General features: G+C 44.0%; 1 protein-coding gene across 1 annotated transcript in view; it reads right to left on the bottom strand.

Moving 5' to 3' along the window:
* The window catches only part of DDR2 (discoidin domain receptor tyrosine kinase 2), a 69,103-nt gene that overhangs the window by 19,492 nt on the left and 25,392 nt on the right, over positions 1 to 24,219 (bottom strand). The window contains exons 3-9 of the mRNA XM_054980212.1: positions 17,112 to 17,214; positions 15,176 to 15,407; positions 12,128 to 12,275; positions 9,273 to 9,378; positions 7,165 to 7,348; positions 5,298 to 5,541; positions 4,489 to 4,551 (exon numbers count right to left, since the gene is read on the bottom strand). Coding sequence (XP_054836187.1) covers positions 4,489 to 4,551; positions 5,298 to 5,541; positions 7,165 to 7,348; positions 9,273 to 9,378; positions 12,128 to 12,275; positions 15,176 to 15,407; positions 17,112 to 17,214 — 1,080 coding nt within the window. The remainder of the gene's footprint in view (positions 1 to 4,488; positions 4,552 to 5,297; positions 5,542 to 7,164; positions 7,349 to 9,272; positions 9,379 to 12,127; positions 12,276 to 15,175; positions 15,408 to 17,111; positions 17,215 to 24,219) is intronic.

A 24,219-nucleotide genomic window follows, 5' to 3' on the forward strand; every position in this document is an offset into this window, starting at 1 on the left:
TGAGAATTACCGATATGGTCTGAAAAGATCAAGACTCAGCTCATTGAACTAGAAGTGTGGGACGCAGTGGAAAAACCCAAGCCCACAAATGATGCTCAAAAGGAGCTCGGACCCAGAACAACAATAAGGCAAGATCTATTATCATTAATGCTTTAAGTGATAAATAGTTGTTAAGAGTCATTCATATGCAAACTTCTGGAGAAATGTGGAAGCAGCTTTCAAAATGCATATCAAAGAATCGATTAAAACAAAAGTGTTGTATATTAAACAATTATACAGAATTCAGATGCAGCCTAACCAAGACCTAAGGGAGCACATTTCTAATTTCATGGAATTATTACAGAAATTGAGAAGTCTTGGAAAGGAGATACAGGATGAAGATTTATCAATAATCTTGTTAAGTAGCCTTCCTCAATCGTATGCAAACGTTGTGCATGCTTTGGAAATGCAGGGCCGTTTCCAGACGGCTTACCTTCTGCCACTCCATGCCACAACATCGCAGCTTGTGCCGGAGAAAATGCGAAATAGCACGTTTTCTCGTGCGAGTTTTGCGCAACATTGCACAAAACTTGTTCGCCCCAGCACGAGTCGTGGCGTTGCGGCACGGAGCGGCAGAAAGTAAGCCGTCTGGAAACGGCCCAGGAAAACTTAAGCCTGAATCATGTGCTTGCAAAATTAGAAGAGGAAAGACTTAGTAAACAGTTTGATACAAATCAGCCCAATGAACATGCCCTGAAAGTTAGCTCAAGAAGTGATTTCTCCTGAAGCTTCTGTGGGAAACAGGGCCATGCAAAAAGAAACTGCTGAGTATTTGAATCACAAAGAGCGAACTGTTTTCAGCCATGAGGGACAGAGACAAAGGGATTTAGGAATGCAGATAAAGCCTTAATGCAAATAGCCGACCTAATGACGGCAGATCAAACAAGAACTGCTTAATTGTTGCCTGAAAAGATGAAAGTGTATTTTAATGGACAACTGATTCTGGGTGTAGCAATCATTTATGTAAAGATGAAGTTATTTGTTGAATTGAATCCACATTATGAAAACCTCTTCGTAGTGTATGTACAAGCCATGATTGCTCAGGGACAAGGCCTTGTAACAGTGTATTGTGCACTACCCAGTGGCCATAGAAGGCTTGGACATGCTAAAATGGATTATATATATCAACTTGAAAGGCAGAATCTGACTAATGATTTGCAAAGCAGAAAGTGTCCTGATACAGAGAAATGTGTTTGCTGTATTCAGGCCAAAGGCACCAGACCTTCTTTCACCAGGTAGAGTGAGAAGCAAACCACAAGACTGCTAGAGCTGATTCATAGTGATGTCTGTGGACCAATGGGAACAGTAACACCCAGTGGAAGTAAGTACATTCTGACTTTTACTGATGATTTTTCAAGATTTACTGTAACTTACCTGCTCAGAGAGAAGAGCCAAGTACTGGAAAAATTCAAGCTGTACCTAGCAATGGTGCAGAACAGATTCCAAAGAAAACCAATGGCTATCCGCACAGACAATGGAGGTGAGTACGTGGGGAAGGAGATGACAAGCTTCCTAGCAGCTGAAGGAATAGAGCATCACCTAACTGTGCCCTACACACCTGAACTCAATGGGATAGTGGACAGAAAGAATCGCGCTCTCACAGAAATGTGCAAAGTATGCTCCGATAAGCAGAGCTACCTCAAAAATATTGGGGAGGAGCTGTCAACACTGCTACCTATCTGCAGAACATGCTGCCTACAAAGGGTGCAAGCAGCACACCATTTGAACTGTGGTACAACCACAAGCCCAATGTAAAGCACCTAAGAGTGTCTGGATCAAAGGCCTACACTTATGTTCCAAAGGAAAAGAGGTCTAAGATGGATCTCAGAACAAAAGAAGGCATATTTGTTGGATATGCAGTGGGATGCAAAGGATACCGAATCCTCAACCCAGAGATAGACACAGTGAAGATTCATAACATGATATATATTGATGAAAAGAGAAGGCAAGCAAGCCAGACACCACAGAATCTACACCAAGAGAAGCTGATGCAGCACAGCAGGCAGAGATTGTGCAACTGTGTGACCTGACTGAGACACATGAGACATCTGCAGAGCCCACAGAAAGAGAAGGGGAAGCAGAGCCAAGTGTCAGACGCGCAGCCAGAACAAACAAAGGAGTTCCACCAAGGAAATTTTCCTACCTGGCAAAAACAGAAGCTGTACCAGAACCTTCTAGCTGGGAAGACATAGAATGAATGACAACAAGAGAAGCAGAGAAATGGAGAAAAGTTGCAAAAGAAGAAATTGACTTCCTGATCCAGAACAAAACATGGATTCTCACAGAACTACCACCTGGAAAGAGGACGGTAGGATGCAAATGGATCTTCAAAACCAAACTTGATGCAGATGGAGAAGTACAGAAGTACAAAGCAAGACTAGTTGCAAAGGGATATTCCCAGAAGTATGGAGAAGACTATGATGAAACCTTTGCACCAGTAGTGAGCATAGCAGCTGCAAGGAAGATGCATGTGGAGCATCTGGATGTGAAGACTAGAGATGGGCACAAACCGCATTACGAACCTAAAAAACCCATGAAATTGGCAATCACGTGATCGCGATCCGGCGGTTCGTTATTGGCCATGGCAAACGAACCAGCGGTCGGAAAAAGCCTGGTTTGTTGCGTTCGGCCGTGGTTCATTAAGGCAAACACTCAGGAGCCAGCAATCAATTCCCTTGGCAACAGAGCTGGGGGAATGCCTGAGCTCTGTCTGTGCTCCTTCTGTCACCCCGGAAACCCGAATGGAAGCCCAGCTTTCCTTGATTGGCAGGTCTTCCTTCCAAGCACAGAGCTGCAAAGCGGTTACAAGTTGGGAGAAGCCACCCAGGGGAGGGAGGGGGGAAGGGGGTGTTCTGTAGCCATGGGCACTCCAATCTCATCCCTGCAAACCCTGATAGGCAGCTCTGACGGCCAAACACAGACCTCCTGTGTTGCTCAATGGGACCCATGCTTATAAATAGCCGTGGTCTCCCAGGCTGGGTTTCACTTTCAGCGAGCAGTGGAGTGGGACAGAGCTCTTGCCTGCCACTTGCTAGCCTTTGGGGAGAGAGACTGAGAGTATAATTGAGCTTGGATTTTTGTGGGAGTTTCCTGAAGGCCTTGGATTGGAGAGGGTATAACTCCAAGATCCCTTTTGCAATCTTGTCCAAACTTGGGTGATGGCTATAGGAGAGCCTGCAAAAGACTCCCTGGGAATATGGGCTCTCTAAGTGCCACGGGGGCCGTTCCATGCCCCATGAACCGTGAACCGGTTCGTCAACGGAAATGTTCGTTGCGGTTCCCTTCACATGCTCCTCCTCATGTAATTTGTCTCTTGTAGTTTGGCTCTCTGCCTTTTTAAACTACCCTTTCCGGCTAACATTGCATCTCCCAACACATGTTCATGTGTCAGATGTCTTGTGTGGCCTACCTAATGGAAACCCACACAGCTTGTGCACACACCATTTTGCTAACTTTAACCTCTGAAACACAATGTGCCCTATAAGTAGTGTGTTTTTACTCAGATACAGGAGCACTTAGCTAGACCCTTGCATAAAGCAGCAAACACAAGCACATTTATCTCCTTAACCTTTTGCAAGGCAGCAATTGATTTATCCCCTCCCCCCATCTCAGTTATGTTTGTTCATTGAAGGATGGAAGACCTTTCCTATTTGGGAAGAAGCTGTACCAGAACCTTCTAGCTGGGAAGATATCGAAAGAATGCCAGCAAACAAACAGAGAAATGGAGAAAAGCTGCAGAAGAAGAAATTGAATCACTAATAAAAAACCAGGCATGGATACTTACAGAACTACCACCAGAGAAGAGAGCAGTAGGATGCATATGGATCTTCAAGACTAAGCATGATGCAGAAGGGAAATACAAAGGTTCAAGGCCAGACTAGTTGCTAAAGGATACTCTCAAAAATATGGAGAAGACTACACTGAAGAAAGCTGACAGGAAGAAAATTGATTCATTTGAAATGTAATGCTAGAGGAGAGTTTTGCAGATACTACAGACAGGCAAAAGGACAAATAAGTGGGTATTGGATCAAATCAAGCCTGAATTCTCCCTAGAAGCTAAAATGACAAAACTGAGGCTATCGTACTTTAGTCACATCATGAGAAGACAAGATTATCTGGAAAAAGTCAATAATGCTAGGAAAAGTAGAAGGCAGTAGGAAAAGAGGAAGACCTAAAATGAGATGGCTTGACTCAATAAAAGAAGCCACGTATTCCAGTTTGCAGGATCTGAGCAAGTCTGTTAATGATAGGATGTTTTGGAGGTCTTTCATTCATAGGGTCACCATAGGTTGGAGGCGACTTGACAGCACATAACACACACACACACAGAGTTTCCAAGGATATTTATCAGTCATTGTCATTGGAACAGCCACCTGAGCAAGTAGGTAACAAGAACATTCTGGATAAGCGAGTCCAATGTCCCAAGCTAACAGAAAGTATCACACATACCGTAAGTAGTGGGAGTAACGGAAAACTCAGGAAGGGCTCCAGAATTGTTATACATGGCTGCATCTATTACAAAGAAGAAGGGAAAATATAATCAGACACACAGTTCCTGGCTATTGCAATCTTTCATTCATAAACTTTAATTTCTGAAGCTGCACGAGGAGATAATGGGGCTTGGGGATGGAATTACAGGCAGAAACTTCCTAATGCAGAAGCAGTGAGACTGCAATAGTTCTAGCTATATGGTACTATGTAAATATTCAGCAAAATGAGAAAATTCAGTGCACGATCAGGGAGCAGCTTCAAAACCATCCACCTTCTTTCCAATTAATGCTTTTGTTGTAATGTCTAAATGGCATGTACAATACCCAGCACTCTCCTGATTTTGAATAAGAAGGACTTTGCACTGGGATCGTGGTATACTCATTACTTTAGATATTACAGCAAATGTTAGTCTTTGCCTGAGACTCTGGAGAATCTGGTCAAAGAAGACAATACCATACCAGATGAACCATTGATCTTGCTAAGTACAAGGCAGCTTCATACGTCCCCCTAGTGGGCTGTATTGGGTGGCTCAGAAGTTATGCAAGTCTAGTATACAACCTTTCAAAACACAAAACACTTTTCCCATTTCTGGGGTCAATAACTGCATCTCCAAGCACATTAACAGTGGATTCCAAACACTTCTAAAGGGAAACTGTGGCAAGGATTCCTGGTGTCCTCTCAAAATGGGTAGCTGAAGTAATGGCACAATGGCACATGCACACCAGCAGAAAATCCCAGCATCCATCTCTGTACCATATGGCTCCTACCTGACTGGAAGGTGATCTCACTGAACATCAACCAGGTGTCAGCAAAGTAGAACTGACATTTGATGGCACTGGCCATGCGGTGGAGGAGGGGCACCGTGACAAAGCGGGCGCTGGGATTAACGTCATCGAGGACCAGCACTGAGGAGACAGCGTTAGGCTCCCATTCGTTGGCATCAGAGCGGAAATGGCACTGCACCTCCTTGAAGATCTTCACTCCTTTGGCAAACATGTTGTTGCAGTGAACCTGTGTGACAGAGATAAGTGTTTTTCTGCTTAACTTGATTTTGCCATGCTGTGCACCTATCATGTGCATGAGGCTGCAACCCCTGAGGCATTCAGCACCGCCAAGCTCTCCCCCGACCAGCCAGGAACCCCTCCCGTCACCACCTATGCTACACAACTCTAGTCTCTCCACTTCTTGATCAGTAAGACACCCCAAGCTCTGCTTTGGACAGTTCAATGGTAGAGTGTTGGACTAGAACTGGGGACACCCTGGTTCAAATCCCCACTTAGTAACCATGAAGTTGACTAGTAGGTGAGTTCTTCACCTCTCTCTCAGCATTACTTCCCTCACAGCTTGTTTTGAGGATAAAATGGAGAATTGTATGTTGCCTTGAGCACCATGGAGGAAGGGCAAAATAAAAAATATGCCAGAGCGGTTGATAGAATCTCAGGCTCTGAGCCTCAGGAGATCCAGTAGCCTGTTTGACATATGGCCCAGATTCTTCTCAAGGAGAACCAGCCACAGGAATAAGAAATGCTTGCAACGCTTCACTCTGGAGGGTGGGAAAGGTATTATCCTTAATTCAGTTCTCTCTTTCCTTCTGTGGTTGGCTTCATGGAACTGAAATTGCTGCAATTCAGGATTTTCCATGATTGTAATTCCCTTCTCAGAGGTGGCACTACTAGAAAAATGTTTAAGTATACCATAATGTTATAAGACAGAAAATTTGTATGACTCCGTCTCTAGAGTCCCTTTAACATGATCTGACTTAAAACTTTAAAAAATCTTCTATAGAATCTGTCTGTATACTGTTTTTAATTTTTTTATCAACTTTTTGCTCTTTTTTGTCTTTACATAGAAACAACATGTGACACATGTTGGGATCTATAATTATAAATAAAAACAATTTTCCCACTGAACCAATTTCTTCTTTTGCTCTTCCCAGACTCTGTATTGGTGTAGCCTTTCTCCTGTTTGCTAGCCAGAGGCCTGTTTGCTAGCCAGTGGCTACTTTTTAGCAGTGGCATATCTTGAAGGACACCAGAGCAAGAAGCAGAGGGAAGCTGTCCTGCACAAGCTCTACTGAAACCAACAGGAACTGCCTATCTCCTGTGTATTGTGAAGGAGAATGTCCCAAGCAATAATGTTCAGTGATAATGAGTGGGAGGGGGTGCTGTTTGGATTTTTTGCCCCAGTACAAAATGTTTCCAGTCACCCATTCCTTCCTACTTGCTATTCTTATCCTGCCAACCAAGAATATCATGTCAGATTGCAAAATAACTATTAAATATATCATTTAAAATCAAATTATTCTGAGGCAAAGGGTATGAAATATAAGCATTAATATCTACTACACAGTCCCATGTAATTGCTTATAACAAGGGTCACTCAAGGCCAGAAATATAGGTACGCTTGAAAAATAATATTGGGTTGGGTTCTGCAGATTTATTATACTAATAATGGGAAGAAGGAAAAGAGGCTTCTTGTAGCAGAAGAAGGATTCTTATGCCAGAGAAAAATGCCCTATGTGAGATCCAGCCCTATGTATATTTTGATAGAGAGGAGAAGAAGGGGGGGAGATAATACCTTTTCCATAAGTGGCATTCTACAGTACAGGAGCTAGTATGGGTTTCCATGACAAACCTTCATAGTGGTGAAGTTTCTGATCCGGTCGAATTCAAAGATGATTTCCACATTGCCGTTCGTGGTGCTCTCATTGCGCCAGCCGATGTAATCATAACCAGGCCATACATGGTATTCATGTGTCTGACTGAAATCATCCAGGCCTGAAACCCCATCTGTCAGCTGACCTAACCCTTCTGTCATGCTAGTGAGAGACACAAGAAAAGGAAATGAAAACACAGGATAAGGCACAATGTCATCTCCCTGAACTCCAGCAAGCTTTTTCTTTACTAGTTTTGGCTCCTAGCTGGAGCCTTTCATGCCCCCTTGATCACTGCCTGGGGAGGAGTTCCTCCCCCAACCATCTGGATTTTTTGTTGTGGAAGTTGCTATAGGGAAGGGGAAGCCTCAATGTGCTTGTGGAGGAAGCTCCATGATTCTCTAGGGCCTCAGAGTCTTTATTCATTTGCACTTGATAAGTTATTTTCTGAAAACAACTTCCTATCAGGGAAACAAAACTTCTATGTACAGAGAATATTTGATGCTGTCCAGCATGGGTGTGGCGGATGGTTTTGGCCACACCTCTACTAGAAGAAATGGAGGGCAACGCACATTGGGGGTGATCTGAGGCTGTTCGGTGCCTCATGCACTGAAAGGAACTTGAACTTTGTTCAGGTCACATCTAAGGAACCATCACCTTTTTATACCTCTATTTCTGCTCCCATTTTGTTTCTCCCCCAAACTCCAAGCTTGCAATTCATTCAATTATCAGATTCCCAAAAAGCAACTTTTGGCAAAACAAGAAACTTTTGACTGAGTGGTTTCTAACTAAGCCCTGTTCACAAGGTACAGTGAACACAGGTACAATCTTTATAGAGTGATTCTTCTTTACGTTTTTTTTCTTTACATGTTTTTTGAGTAATTCTCATGTTGCTTGCAATACATGTGTAATCCCTATGAGGTAACTGGTTTAGCCCAGCAAGGCAGAGTCAGTAGCTAGAGCCAGGCAGCTGAGGAAGAAGCTGGTTGCTGGGGAGATGAGTAATAATTCATATGCTCTTATCACCTGGAATAAGGAAATCAAATGTTATATGTAAACAATATGACTTAAAGTGGTGTTTGTGTTTGGTTGATGTTACTGGGATTGTATTATTTTTGCAGGGCTGTAATTCCCCAACAAGAGGACAGAAGCCTGGGCTACAGTTGCTTTGAATTAGTGAAAAAGAACTCACCACTTCGTGGAATGTTGAACTGTTTTACCTTTTCAAAGACACTGTTGATTTAAAGTTTCTGTATGGTTGTACTTATGAGTTTAGTTTAGGGGTTTTTTTTAAGTTGTATTTTATTTATTTATTAATTAATGGTTGCACTTAGGAATTAGTTTAAAAATAGTTGTATTTTATTAATTGTTAAAAAGTTAAAAAAAGAAAATTTGTTCTTAACTTTGTGTGAAAGTTTGCTTCCTAAGCACCATAGAACCTATAAAAAGAGAAGTTACACATTCACAGCTGAACCCCACATTTGTCCAGGTACCAGTCTTCAGTTTCATTTATAAAGTAAACACGCGTTGGCTCTATCTTACATACATACAGGATGTATTTATTCACTGCAACATGTGAAAAAGGCTATTGGCTTAGGGTAGTTATGGTGTGTCTGTTGCAGGGGGCATGTGTTGTGAAAGTGGATGCTCAGAGTGTTTCTAGCCATGAAATGTGGTGGTGGAGAGTACTGTCAAGTCATAGCTGACTATGGTGACCCTTGGTGGGGTTTTCATGGCAAGAGACAGAGGTGGTTTGCCATTGCCTGCCTCTGCACTATAGTCTTCATTGGAGGTCTCCCATTCAATTACTAACCAAGGCTGACCCTGCTTAGCTTCTGAGATCTGATGAGATCAGGCTTGCCTAAACTATCCAGGTCAGGGTGTAGCCATGAAATATATAACACAAAAGGATTAGAAGATGTTACTTAAGGCTAAGAAGTTCTGGAAAATAATTACAGTTTATTATTTTAATTTGAAAATACTGCAGTTCTCCTCAAAACCTCTAGATGGCTTGGTTCTTTCACTCTGAAGCATTCCCCTTTCCTCCTCCCCAAACTGTTCCTCTACTACAGAATCCTGCAGAACTCACCTGTAGCCAAAAGCTCCATCGTAGACTGAATCGTTCAGGTAAATCACAGTGCCACCAGGTAGAACTAACTGCTGCCCTGCTGGAGCGCTGTATGAAACCAGCCCATCTGTTAAAGGACAGAAGAGGGGTTACTCTTGCCCCGTTGCCAGGCTGAAAACACTTTGGTCACACACAACAATCGCTGCTGCTAATAGAAATGCAGATCTGTGAAGGGGCCAGCAAGCACAGAGCCCCAGTTCGGAGGCTTGAAACAAACATTCCTCCAAGGCCAGAAAGGTTAGGAGAGATCTTTAGATTACATCGCAGCAGGCTCGCCAATCAACACTCATTCCATCTCTGGCTTTGATGCAGAAGAAAGGTGGTACAGAAAGAGGGTCATAGCTGACCTCTGCCATGAACTAACTAGGGCTGTATCCACACAGTGTGGATTCTCCATTGTGCACCTATTGAGAAAGCAGAAGTATGGGCACTGGCAACAGAATACCCACAGATATGTTTTCTGAGTATTTTCCTCCATTAGCCACCATTTCCCCTGCATTTTCCCCACTGTGTCACCAGATGACTTTTGGAGGGCTTTAAAAAAATCATTAAATTGTATGTTATAGAGCTATACCATTTCCTGATTCTTTAAAAGAAAGGCCTTTCTAAAGTTCTCCATTATAGCAATTATAATTTTTAAAGCCCTCAAAAAGCATTCCAAGGGGCTGACAGAAGGAAAATGGTGGCTGATGGGGGGTGAGCCTTTGAAACTGTACACTTTCCCATCCACGTGGTCTGACAATGTGCTTGTATTGCACTCTTCCCCAAAAGCTTGCAGCAAAGCAGGTACTGGGAAAAGAACTGGAGTACAACATCCTGTGAATTTTCTGAGGGGAAAAAGTGCTTCAGTTTGGACTCCAAAGCAGAGAAAAATCTCTGTGTAGAGAAAGTCTCCATAGCCGCTAGCAAACCACTCTCTCACACTTCAGCTCCCATCTTTAATATGAGAATAATAATATCGACCTAAAAGATGTAAACGTTAAAGTGTGTATGTGAACTACTTTGAACACTCAGAAGTGTTACCTAGTTCTTAAGGTTTTTTTCAGCTGGAACGCAGTGGAACGGAGTTCCGGAACCTCTTGAAAATGGTCACATGGCTGGTGGCCCCGCCCCCTGATCTCCAGACAGAGAGGTGTTTAGACTCCCCTCTGTCTGGAGGTCAGGGGGCGGGGCCATCAGCCATGTGACCATTTTCTCCTAGGGCAACCCACTGAGTTCCACCACCTCTTTTCCCAGAAAAAAAGTCCTGTATATAACCTTCAGTCTCCTAGCACCAAGTTGTGAATTGGTACCAATGTATCATGTTTGCCTTTTGCCATTTAAATTGTTCTCATCATTTCTGCCACTCGGCTGTTTACTTTTGGGCTGTCCCAGTTATTGGGATTACACTGTTTTATTGGTTGTATTCTTGTGGGATTTCCCCCCAAATTTATTGATAAGTTTTCTAATCTTTCAATGTATAAGATTTATTCTGGTTTTTAATATTTGTAAAGTGCTTAGGGCCCTGTTTTCGAAGGGGCGGCAGTCTAAATTTTTGAAAAATAAATAAATAAAATATAGTTTACTGAATTCTCTGTATGCATTAGAGAGGTTTGTTTACTACTACATATTGTATGGTTCATAGGGATCCAGTTCACAATGGCAATGCCCTTCCCCTGTATATCTCTACCCTCCCAACTCTAATTCATTTGAGAATTAACGCATTTATTTTGTGAATAAATCCAGTGAAGGGAAATACATATGACTTGAGTCCTTCTGTAATTTCTGTTTCAGGAGCTCCTACCCCAAACTCTGAATTACTTTTTTTCAACCTGAGGAAACACTGACAAGCTCAGATTGAAAAAAGGTGCTGAAAGAGAACACCTAGAAAAAATGTGGTGAGAACACTGATGGTATACATGCATGTTTATGCATGATGTGTCACAGCCACTGGCATAATAAAACAGTGGCATCTTAAAGACCAACAGCTTTTATTCCAACATGAGCTTTCATGAGTCAGAGTTTACTCCATAAGCAGCATAATGAGCTCTGACTCACAAACACTTATGTCGGGATAAACTTTTAAGATGTCAATGGACTTCTGTTTCTTTTGCTGCTAGACTAACATGGCTACCCATCTGGAATAGCCATTGGCTGTATCCTAAGATGCCACTCAGCAAAATTTGAAGACTTCTTCCAGTTTAAGGAAACTTCTTTCCAAATGAAGTGGCTTTTTCTCCAGCAGAGGAAGTATCAAGTGGCAGGCAAGTGAACAGGGAGGAATACACGTGAGTCTGTTCACTTGCCAGGCAAGTGTAATTCGTCACTTGTAGATTGGCTTGAAGGCTTCAGACTCTGCTGAGCATCACCATAAGATACACACGGCTGTTTTTGGAATTAATTAAGATGCAATCCTACAAAAGCCACCCCTGTGGCAAGCAGAACATCATTTGTGTTTTGGTGAACACTTTTGGAGTTTGTCAAATGCTGTGAGTCCCTTGGCCACGAAGAACTTGAAATGGATCAACACCCACTTGAGTATCAGTAATGAAGAAAATAATTTTTAAGCATCTCTCTTTCTCTGTCTCACACACACACACACACAATTTTTCAGGTGCCTTTTTAAAAAATAAAAAGCACTGCATAAACATTGTGTTAGTTTCTCTTTCTATCTTGCTGAGACATTTTTCCCCAGAGCTCAGCCTTGGAAAGGACAAGTATGTTTGGATTGAATGACATGAGAGCGCTGTGAGTGGCTTCAGTGCTCTAAAATTGTTACATCAGTCTTCAGCACGGATCATCCTGAAAGGTCATAGGCAATGGACTGTGATGCTTACCCAACCAGACACAACCATAGAGCTCCACCCGGAGGCAGACATTTGTGGAGTGATCAGTCACAGGTATAAACCGAATAAATTGAGCGATTATAGGTGGCTCCAAGTCTTTGAGGACAATGTCATATGGGTTGGTGTTTCCATCAACCACCTGAGATAAAAAAAAGATATATATAATGAGCAGTGTCTAGGCAGATAGCGAGCAGATGTGTCAGCACTGGTCTCCTTAAAACGGGGTGCTGGTGCTTACATTATCTTTCCAGTTAGCAATCAACTATAGGCTTAATCCAGTGTTGAAACTGGTTGCAATTTACTTTTAATTGTCATGGCTTCTTCCAAAGAATCCTGGGAACTGGAATCTTATCATAATGCTGAGGAGTCTCTGTTTGACTTCCCTGCCTCTTACTGAGGCAGTAAATCTGCGTCTTTGCTGCTGTACCACTTCAGTCTGAAAGTGATGGTGCATATTAAGGAATTGTCCTCCATGTATGCCCTGGTAACATCTAGATTAGATCACTGCAATGCACTCCGTGTGGGGGAGCCCTTGAAGACTATCTGGAAGATGCGATTGGTATAGAATGCTGTGAGTTTCATCAATCCAGAGTGTTGACTGGAGTGGCATATAGGAACCACATCATCCCCGTTTTCTTCCACCTGCAATGGTTCCCAATTTGCTTCCAAGCCCAATTAAAGGTGCTGGTATTGATCTTTAAAGCCCTATATGGCTTGGGACCAGCGTATCTTAAGGACCGCCTTCTTCCATATGAACCTACCTGTTCATTCTGGTCATCTTTGGAGGCCCTGCTTCAGGTGCCCTCGTCATCTGAGGCAAGATATGTGGCAACCCAAGAAAGGGCCTTTTGGGTCATGGGGTCATGGTGCCTATACTTTGGAACTCCCTCCCCAGAGAGATTTGCCTGTCATTCTCTCTCATTGTCTTCTGCCAGCGGGTGAAGATACTTTTGGTTTGGTTTGGTGTATGCCCAGTAAACTCTTGTTGGCCTTCTCCCTGGTTGTCTGTGTGTGCATGTACATTTGTTTATATGCCTATATGTTTTACTGCATTTATATATACATTTTAAATATTATTTTATAATAATATAATAATATGTTTATTGCTTTTCTGGCCGAAGCCATAAGCCATACAAACACCAACAAAATATGAACTGTACACTTGAACATACCCAATTCACATAGACATAACTCGTCATTATCACTTTAAACTATTTAAACTCATGAAAATCTTGTTTCTTTATCACCGTGGCTAAAAAGGAAGCCACTATAGCAGAGGTTTGATTGTCAGGAAAGTTATCAGACAATAACACTGAGATTGCCCAATCTTTTAACATAATAGGAATAATAAATCTCTCTCTTTCTTTACTCCACTTAGGGCAAAAAACTATTATATGATCCAAGGTCTCTAACTTTCCTTGTCCACAGTCACAAACTCGTTCAGAATAAGGGAGTCCAGAGAAATGACCAGAAAGCACTTTAGAGGGGAAGGAGTTAAGTCTAGCCAATGTGAAGGCTCTGCGTTGAGCTGGAATCTTTAAAAAATAGCAATAAGATGGAATAGCCTCTGGGGGTGAAAGTCCCAGGGATAAGCCCGAACATGTACGTCTGGCTCTCTGGAGAGTACTGCTGTAATCGAGATCCTTTAGTTTTAATTTTATAACTCTTAGGGCCTCATTTGTCTGTAAAGATGATATATCAATATCCAGAATTTTTAGTTTCTGGTTAATTAAATTAGTTCGGCTACTCTTATAGGTATCCTGCGAGATCAAATGTGCAAAACCTACTTTCCCTGAAAATGTTATTTTAATGTTTTAAATGTTTTAATATTTGGGGACCCTCTTTTGGGTTGAAAAGCAGCATATAACTGTTTTAAATAAATAAATACATCTCTCCACATAAATAAAAATCCTAGCGTATCGGGGAGATGCCTTGCTAGCACCCTTTCCCCTGAAATGCTATAACCCAGCAGTATTCCATTTAAGTGCAGCTGCACAAAAGGAGAAATAGTCCCCCCTTCCCACCTCCGTGGCCTATTTCAGCTTGGGGGGAAAGCACACTGGGACAAGGGCCGTTTCCACATGGCTTTCCTTGTTCCGGAAAACAGCGAAATCTCACACAAAATCGCGCAAGAAGACGCTGGTATTGTGCAAAATCGCGTGAGAAGATGCTGTTATTGCGAGATTTTGCTGTTTCCCGGAACAAGGTAAGCCATGTGGAAACGGCCAGGGACAGGACCTCTTCTTCCCCCATGCCACAGTTTCAAGCCAAATTGGGCTCATGCCCATTTCCAAACAGCCGCTGCATGGCTGAGGGGAAATTGAGACAGTGAACCTGGAGCCAACTCATCAAAAAACGTATAACTGCTATGTGATCATAGGGTCGCCAGTCCCTGGCAGGGGTGGGGGATCCCCTGGCTTTAAAATGGCCATTGGGCTGCTGGTGTGACATCACTTCCAGGGAAAACCCAGATGTGACATCAGTCCTCTCTAGGAATCGACAAAAACTATATTGTTTTATCATAGGGTTTATCACAGAGTTTATTCCTAGAGAGACGTAATGTCACTGATGGCTGCCCCACATGTTCCCCCTGCCTTCTACTGGTTGCTAGACCTGGCAATCCTGTCCCCAGGGGCAGTTTCAGGCACACAACATACAAGAGAAGGTTTAAATCCCCCCAAAGTTCCAACTAGGCATGCCATTTACCTGCTCAATACTGTTTATCACAGGGTTGCTATTGTGTTTTAAATGAGAAAAAGAATCTGCATAAATCAGGTCTAGGAAAAAAAAATGCGTGACTCCAATATGTTGACTGTACTGCCATCACCAGCTGAAACCAACCTAGTAGAATTCTTCCCTGTGTTGTAAGCTTTCACAGACTAAAGCCTGCTTTCTTCAGATGAGGAAGTATATTGTATCCCACAAAAGACTTGTGCCCCCAAACATTTATTCTTCTTTAAGGCTCTGCAATAACCCTGGTTGTTCTTAATACTAATAATGGTACTTCTTCGGAATGATACCACTTTCTGCTGCTTTTACCTGCTTTCCATGCCTGTTCCGCCAGGTGATCCAGCGGGCTCCATCCCGACTGTAATTAATTTTGTACATGGGAGCAAACTCATTGCCGTGCCCCCCTGCATGTCGGCCTTGGGTCCCCACCAGCGTGATAAAGTGCAGGGCATGCAAATCAATCTCCAGGAATTCCTTGAGGTCATCTGGTTCAACAGGGATCTCAGGGCACCAAGCACCATCTCCTTCCTCAGAACCCAGCCTAGAGCAATACAGAGGAGACAAGATAAGAATATGGCTGATCTAGCCCATCACTCAAGAGTTGAAGGAGATCTCTTACTAAGAGTCCAGGCACATGGCTGCTCTGCCTCATTGTTCCAGACTTTTGACAGCTGGGATCCAACTGTCCCATCTCCATTGCCCCCCCTCCCCTCATAGCACACTGCATCTTCTTAGTGATAGACCAGGGTTCCCAAATGTGGTCTCCATGGGCATCATGGTGCCACCAATGTGCTCCTGGTGCTCACTTCCTTTTTCTTCAATACAGTTCTCCCCCAAAGCAAAGAGCCATTCCTGTTTTTTCTTCATCTCACTGCAACAGGAGGTACTTCAGAAGAAGGAGACATCAGGTTTGGGTCTGCAGAGAACACCTATTCAGAAATAACTGCCCCCTTCATGAGGAAGCTTGGCTTGACACCACCCAACATGCAAGAGAGAGAGATTCCCTGGTGCAGAATCGCATCAAGTGGCTGTTCTTTGTAAGACTAGACTATTCAAAGAAGCTTGCAAGACCCAACACGTGCCTGAGCGTCTTGTGTAGTTTCTAACTGAACTTGCAAAGTACGATCACACTGTTATATAGGATACAAGGAAAAATGTGAAAGGGATAGTGTGCATTTCCACACCTTTTTGCTCACATTAGGCAGCATTTCCACTTCTGTTCACCATTTTCCCCACCCTACTGCCAGTGGGCTTGCTAGTATTTTAGCATTGCTGGGGTGGGAGGCCAAAAGCCCGCCAGCAGTGGGGGTGAGGGGTAGGGTTGCCAGGCCTTCTGTCTGTTGTTGTTGACTACTGCCACTCCGAGCAGCAGCAGGAAAAAAATAAAAAAGCTGTCAGCCTCTGTGCCAGAATGCTACTTCCTGGTACAATCTGGAAGTAACCATAGGTAGGTCTAGGAATAGCTGGAAATGATGATAAAACTATAGAGTCTGCAGAGATTCCTAGGACTACCTGTTTTCACTTATGGGTTGTCCCCAGAAGAGACTTACTGGCTCAGAGGCTGGCAGCTTTTTTATTTTTCTCCTGCTGCTGCTTGAAGTCAGCAATGTTGGTGACATCATGCTCCGTCCCATGGTGGAAGGTATGATGGGTGAGAGGGGAAAGTATGAAGCAAGTGTCTGTGTGGAAGCAACATTGGTGCGGCAAATGCATTTACATTTGCAGCAGCTATTGGAAAAGAACAGGGATCCATCCCTCTGTGGAAGCAGCCACACTCACACTATAGAGTTTTTGCCCCAAACTAGAGCTGTTCTGGCGTGCTGGCGACATGATGATGTCACTTCCAGAAGTGACATCACCATGTTGCCACAAGCAGGCAAACAGGCCAGTAAATCTCTCCCTTACTGCCCACCATTTCCCCATACCCCCTGTCAGTTGCTAGGGGGGGGGGTGGAATCTAGCAACTGTATTTTGTTGGGCCCACAGCATCCCCAGCTTCTGCTCTGAATTTTCTCATCACCTTTTTTTTCACCTGCATAGCAGAGTCAGATTTAGAGAAACCTTAGTGATGGATAGTAGAAAGACAAAAGAAGACACTAGAGCTCATTAGAACATGCCAAAGGGGTGGAATACTGGGTATGGTCTGCTATATGAGAGAGAGAAAGAGAGAATATACAACAGTTCCTGTTGACCCTAGATCAATCAGTCTGGCTTTGGTGCAGACACAGGTACATTCAAGTCTCACCTTCCGTACTTAGCCGCTGTGGATTCGGACCACTGGCTGGAAGCAGAAATATCCTCATCAGGGATATGCCCACCAGACATGCCCAGTGGATAACGGCAGACAGCTGCGGAGAAAGAGAGAAGAGTACATCATTTATCCACTATTGAATTAGAACAGATTTTTCACTAAAGGTGTCTTGTACTGGAGGAAAGCCCCTCTGATAGCAGAACAGATCCACAGAATCCAATCTGTAGTTCTTAAATAAAAGAAACAGATTTCTACAGTGATCATGCCTGTGACAAATAAAACTATATTTCTATTAATCCATTCTATACCCTCTCTCATCTATGCATTGTTAATGTTGACGTTAGTAGACATATCCCTTATTCCTTTATCCCAAGTACTGAGGAATGACCCAGAAAGTTCTTGAAGACCCTAAGACCTAAGACAACACATAGGGGATCCCTGACCAGGGCAGCTAGCCCCTCGCAACCAAGCTAACACAGGGAGTTGCCTTCTGATGATTCAGATCACTGGGACACTAGAGTGAGTCTACTTTGACTGGCAACAGCTCTCCCAAGTCTCAGGTGGAAGTCTTTTCATGTCATTTTTTACCTGATCCTTTTATAACAGGAGTTGATGGGGATTAAACCTAGGAGCTTCTGCATATAAAGCAGGTGATTTGCCAATGAGTTACAGCTCCTCTCTGTACATAACCTGCTAAACTACTAGTTTTCTTTATTTGTTAAGTCAGCTTCCTGCCTTCTGTAATAGAGAAAGAGTTTCTAGAGACAAAATGGTGGGAGGGACATTCTCCACACTTCTCTGTTGCAAACAGCTCCTCCTCCAAAAGATGCTTTGACATGGCGACGAATAGCTATGTAATGGGTAAAGCACCCGGGACAAGAAGTCCGGAGTATTTTTGTCCAGGAGAAGTAATGGGTAGGAAGTAAGGGGGAGGGGGACCACATTCAGGGATCAGGAAAAGAAACTGCTTAAGGTAAGGCTTCGTGGAGAGGACAAGACAATCAAGCAGAATCTTGGGGCTTAAGAGGCTACAGCAGTATGGTCAGTGTCTAGAGTAGATTTGTGAGAAGTTTTTATTGTAAACAGAATTCAGATTCTCAGCTTTCATGTTTGTGGAGATAAATTTGTAAAAAGCAGACACTGTCCGATAGAATTGCAGGGGTGGGGTCTGGAAGAAGCTTCCAGCAACCAAAGGATATTAAGATTTTTTTTTTTACAGTTCCCTGTACATCCCATTGACTCCATTACCAACTTTCTAGCAATACTCTTGAACCCCACCATTCCTTCCTTTTCACTACTGCACCAGGGTTGTTTTTCAAAACTGGGACAAAGTTTTCAGGTAAACACTGTCTTGTATATTTGTTAGCACACCTGCTGCAGACAAGGTTGTCTAATGAATCAAATGTGATGTAGGCTGCAAATCTAAGGTCACTTTCCTGGGACTAAGTCCCAATGAATAACATGGGACTTGCTTCTGAGTAGATCTCTTTAGGAGTCAGTAAACAAAAAGTGATAAACACATAATGCTTGTATTCTACTGAATTGGACCCACTGGTCCATCTAGCTCAGTACTTTGCTTGGCAGTGGCTCTCTAGGGCTTTGCAGAAAAAGAAAATGAGTGCCAGGAAATTCTCCAGCTGCAACTATCCCATTGGGCATCACTGGCTTAGGGTCTCAGACCTGCAATTTAGCACAATATGTCAAAGAGTGAATCTGGGACTTTGGTATGCAAAGCACAGAGTGATGGTGCCTTTTTTAATTGATTAATTGTGGACTCAGGGAATAACAAGGAAATAGGGGTAGAAGGAATATCCATAGCCAATAATGATCGTGTCATAAACCATGGAATATGGCCACTAACATAGGATCTGGAAGTTCCCACAGTGATCTTCTAAGAAACTTTGATTTAAAAGGCTTCATTAAATGGCATATCTGGTTAAAAAAACAAGCTTTCCAGACTGCCAAAACTGGATTTCCGTCATGCTATAATCTAAGATCCTTGCTGGGTATGTTATTAGAATTTACACAGGAGTTGCCTTCTGCAGATCGGGGGGGGGATGGAAAAGTTAAAATGCATGTACCAATCTGTTGTCCAGATGCTACTCAGCCTACCTGCCACTGGACTGGTAGCAATATCAGCTAGATCTTAGGCTCCGTAAACTCCAGACTCTCAGCAGGCCCAGTTCCGATGCCGTTTTCCTGTCCAAAACACCAAGCCCTGTCTTGTGACACAGGCAATCCCCAATTTAAAGGACTGAGCACAAGCAGCTCCACATGAATGCTCCTATAAGGAGATTCACCCAGCTGAAGGAAGTGCCATCTTCAGTGGTCATCCAGCCCCTCAAAGAAGGGAAGACATAAAAGAGCCCGAAAAACCTTCCTCCTGGAAGGGATTCTTTGAAGTTGCATCAGGCATGTTTGCGGTGTGGGTACTGGAAATGCTGTGTGTAAGGTGGCTTGGCTGCCGCCTGAGCTGTGTTGGTCAGAAAGAGCTTTAGGATGTCAAGCCCAAGGAGGAAAGCCTCAGAAGGAGAGTCACTTTCAAAACTAGCCAGAATTTAAGGTGGCATTCGCACATACCTTGGGCTCCCCCACCCTGCAAGTCCTGCTCTTGCATCTTTATCAAACAGACAAACACACGAGAAATCCAGCTGGTAAGGAAGCTTTTCAGGCAGAAATGTAAATGGTGAGGGAAAGTTTGCTTGTGAAAATTTGCAGTGTTTGGATTTGCCCCCCTCTACACACACACACTTTTAAGCCAAAAAAAATGACTACAGCTAAGGTGAGATATATCTAGAGCAGAAGAAATACTCTGGAAGCATTCCTCACCGTGTTTCATCTAAACATTCATTTTCACTCCAGGGTGAAGTCTACAAATGGAGTAGAAGGGGCCATGGCTAGGTGGTAGACATCTGCTTGGCATGTAGAAGGTCCCAGGTTCAATCTCTGGCATCACAAGTAAGAAACAGGTGGTAGACCTCTGCCTGAGATCCAGAAGAGCCATTGCCAGTCTGAGTAAATAATACTGACTTTGATGGACCAATGATCTGACTCAGCACAAGGCATCTTCATGGGTGTTGGACTGGGGAGGGGCATAGGGTTGCGAGCTTCCAGATGATGGCTGGAAATCTCCAGGAATTACAACTCATCTCCAAGCAATACAGATCAGTTCCCCTGGAGAAAATGGCTGCTTTGGAGGGTAGACTCTATGGCATTATACCACTCTGAGGCCCCTCCCTTCCACAAACCCCGCCCTCTCCAGGCTCCACCTCCCAAATCTCCAGGAATTTCCCAATCTGGACCTGATAACCCTAGAGGGGCAGGTTCCTTTTTCCTGTGTTACCCCCTCATTCAGCTCTTCAGCTGATAACCAGCAGCAATTATCAACTAAATGGGACATCCATCAAGGCAGGGCACAGTATGTGTGGGTAGGGGTGGTCTTAGACAATGGACAACAGGGGCAGCAGCCCCAGGCCAAGGATTGCCAGCTCCCCTGGTGGGGATAGGGGATGGCCTGTCCCCTTCTTCCCCCCCAACTTCGTTCACCTGGCCGGCAGAGGGAAAGAAGGGGGGAGGCAGGCCAGGAGCCACCACAGCACACAGCGAAATGGCCCACGCACACCCCAGAGGCCCCAATGACATACTTCTGGTTGAAAACTGGAAGCCAAGAAGTCTCAATGGGGCCAAATTGGACCCAAACATACTGAAAATGCTGTTTGGGGCCGATTTTGGCCCCACTGAGACCTCATAGTTTCTGATTTTCAGCTGGAAGTGATGTCATTAGGGCTTCCAGAGCATACTCAAGAGGAACCAGGATCCTCCCCTCCCCCCGCCTAGTGACCCCTAGTCCACTCTTTCAAGGTAAGGGGGCTGGCAACCCTACACAGGCCATGCGCTTGGGGGCCCAAACAGCCATTGTTCTGCCCCCCTGAAGGCGACGGGAAAAGAAGAAGAGCAGGTTTCTTCTGCTGCTTTTACCTGCCCTAAGGCTCGAGCAGCTGGCTTCCAGTGGCAGAGGTGGCTCCTGCCCCCCCTTGCTTGGCCCTTGCAGGCAGGGCAGTGGGATGGCAGTGATTCTGGGGCCTGATCCTGGACTTTTGCTCAGGACCACAGAATCACTAAGACCACCCCTGTAGTCCAGAACAGGAATAAAATTGGGACTAGTTGCTTGATCAGCCCAGTGTTATTATGGGGAGTGGAATTTCTTTTTCTAAAAATCTCTTTTTAAAGGTATAGCTATTCATTCCTCTTGTTCTTACTCTCTTTTAAAAGAAGAATTTCTCTTTGATTTATCTTTGTTTTAGTTTTCTGTGACATCTCTATGCACCATTTTGTACCTGTAACCCTTGCAGTGTTTTTTGGGGTGGGGGGAGGAGATATTACATACTGCAGGGTGTTCTGTCAGGGAGATAGGAAGGTTTGGAAAGACATTGCCTGCCCCTGAGCATCTGCAGTATGAAATTCTAAAGTTTTGTAGACCCTCCCTTCTGCCCCTCCCTCCTAAGAATTTCTCTTCTGATCAAAACCTAATTGATTCAAAACAGACTTCAGATTCCCAAGAACAGGAAAAAAAGGAATGGCTTGTTGGATTTCAGGAAGAAACTGAATAAAGAGGAATTAAGAGAATTCCTCTTAACAATGCTAGTCCAGCTATGCAGTTCCTCTAATGGAATGGCATTCCCATTTGTGGAAGAAGGGGAAGTGATCTCTGCTGATTCCCCCTCCCGGTACAGACCCCCCCCATGCTGTGTCCTAGGGTCTGCTGACTGGTGGGGTTCAGTGGGCTGCAGAAGGAAGGGGGAGCAGGGAAGTCCTGCTCTACAAAAACCCAAGGATGGTTGGACACACACCATTCTCTGCACTGCATTCTTCTTGATACTGGAGAATCCACAGTTGCCTACATTTCATTTCAACACATATCAGCCTTTCACATAACCACATAATACATGTTTCACGACTGCATACCTCTTCATATACTAGGGTTGCCAGGTCCAAGTTGGGGGTGAAACCTGGAGAAAGTGAGGTTTGGGGAGGAAAAGGACCTTGGCATTGCATAATTCCATAGAGTCCAACCCGCCCCCCCCCCCAGTAGCCATTTTCTCCAGGTGAACTGATCTCTGTGTCCTGGAGACCAGTTGTAATTCCAGGAGATCTCCAACCACTAGCTGGATGCTGGCAACCTTAATATATACTATTTTTTAACTTGATCTATAATATGTAAAAAAACTGGATGACCTGTGTCAAAGCAAATCTGTAACCACCAATGCACATGGCACATAATGAATAACATACTCTGAAGCGGTTGTGTGTTTGTGCCCTAAGATTAAACTGAATGAGCACCGAAGGGACAACTGAATGGAACAGTTTTGCATACCCACTTCCCAGGGCCTTCTTCCCAGTGGAAAAATACCAGTGCCTTGAGTGTGCAATTGGTTTGGATTTGAAGAAGCTTCAGCAGACCTTGCACAGCTACCTGAGTGTTATTTTTTTTTCAGGATTAGCTGCCAAGAAAGCTTCTCAAAGAGCTGCTTGTTCCACAGTGTTTACTGTCTGACCGCTGGCCCCAGCCCATAAAAATATGTCCGTAACTTGCCTGGAAGCTACTTCCTAGCAAACTCAGCCACATCGGCTAAATTGTGGCAAGAAAGATGCTGCCAATCTGAATCCCTCACACAGACAAAAGCGTATTCCAACACATTTCATACAGCACATATCCTATAAATTTATCTTCAGCACAGTTATGGCCTGAAAGGACTACAAATCCCAGCATACAACACTCCAGTAAGAGCTAAATTACACAAGAAGTGGAAATCTGTGATCCAACCTCTCAACTCATCCAGCTTAACATTAAAGCAGCTCTAAGAGGCCTCAATTTTTATCAAAGCAGCGGTACCACTTTGAGTCATACTAGATGTTAATTTTTTCACAAGTTCACCCTGGACCCAATTCATGTTCTCTGCAGCCACACAGCAGTTGCAGAGGAATGGCTTCTTTTTAAAAAGGAGAGCTCAAATGGGCTTGGAACACTGCCACAGCAGGAGGAATGGCTCCTGCTTTCTCCCCTCATGACATTGTCCAACATGAAAACAGCACTGGGGGTTATTTCCCCATTTTTTTCAGTTTCATATGCACAATTACTCCATGTGGAACAGCAAAATGGAGAGATAACTTCTCCCATGCTGTTTACATGTGGGAAAATGGTGAGGGAGAGGCAGGAACCATTCTTCCCCCCACTGCAGTATTCTGAGCTTGTTTGGGCTCTCTCTCCTCTCTCTCTGAGATGCCATTCCACACAACTGCTTTGCAGCTGCAAGGAATATAAGGTGGGTCCACGGCAAAGTCATGAAAAAAGTAGTATCTAGTTTGGCTCTTTTCTCCTGCTCAGCTCTGGGGAAAGATTTCTATTGGGGAAATGACATAGGTAACCAACTCCTCTAGCACTGCGGCCCCAAACCAAATCACATTGCCTTGCAGCTGTTTTTTAATGTTCAAGGCATCTTCCAGACTGTAGCCTCAATCTATTCTTTCTTTGCCTCTAAGGCATCTCTGATCATAGTGGATTAGGGCAATCGTTCCACGCTGGGGGGTGCTAATGGTAATACTGAGGCAACTTCTGCTTAAGAGCCACCTAACCACCAGTAAACCACCACTAATGACAAGAAAGTGTGTGTGCATGTGGGAGGGGAATGGTTAATACTGGGGAAGACATGATGGGCAGAATGGAGGACATGGGGGATGAGAAACCCCCTGAAGTTTCTCTTCACTCCATATTGATAGCAAGGCCGTAGTTTTCCTTTCTGTCCAGGAGACCCCATGTCCTTCCACAGGCTTGCCTTTCTCTGCTTGTCAAAAACAAGCCTCGCACACAGAGCTTGAAAATGGCACCCAGGCATGGTGCTTGGCTGTGCTCTTACCAGGAATGTTCTAGGTGGCAGCTCAGAGAGGACTGGTTACTTGTTTCTGATATTTTAATTGGCCATGACGGTTCGTTTAGCACCCGTGCAGTATGTCACTGCTTCAATTTATCACCATCATACAATTAAAAAAAGAATTCAGCACCCACTGTGCACCAAAACAAAATGGTGAAGTGGATGAACCAAAG

This window comes from Eublepharis macularius, chromosome 5 (genome assembly GCF_028583425.1).
Source record: "Eublepharis macularius isolate TG4126 chromosome 5, MPM_Emac_v1.0, whole genome shotgun sequence".
Taxonomy (NCBI): Eukaryota; Metazoa; Chordata; class Lepidosauria; order Squamata; family Eublepharidae; genus Eublepharis; species Eublepharis macularius.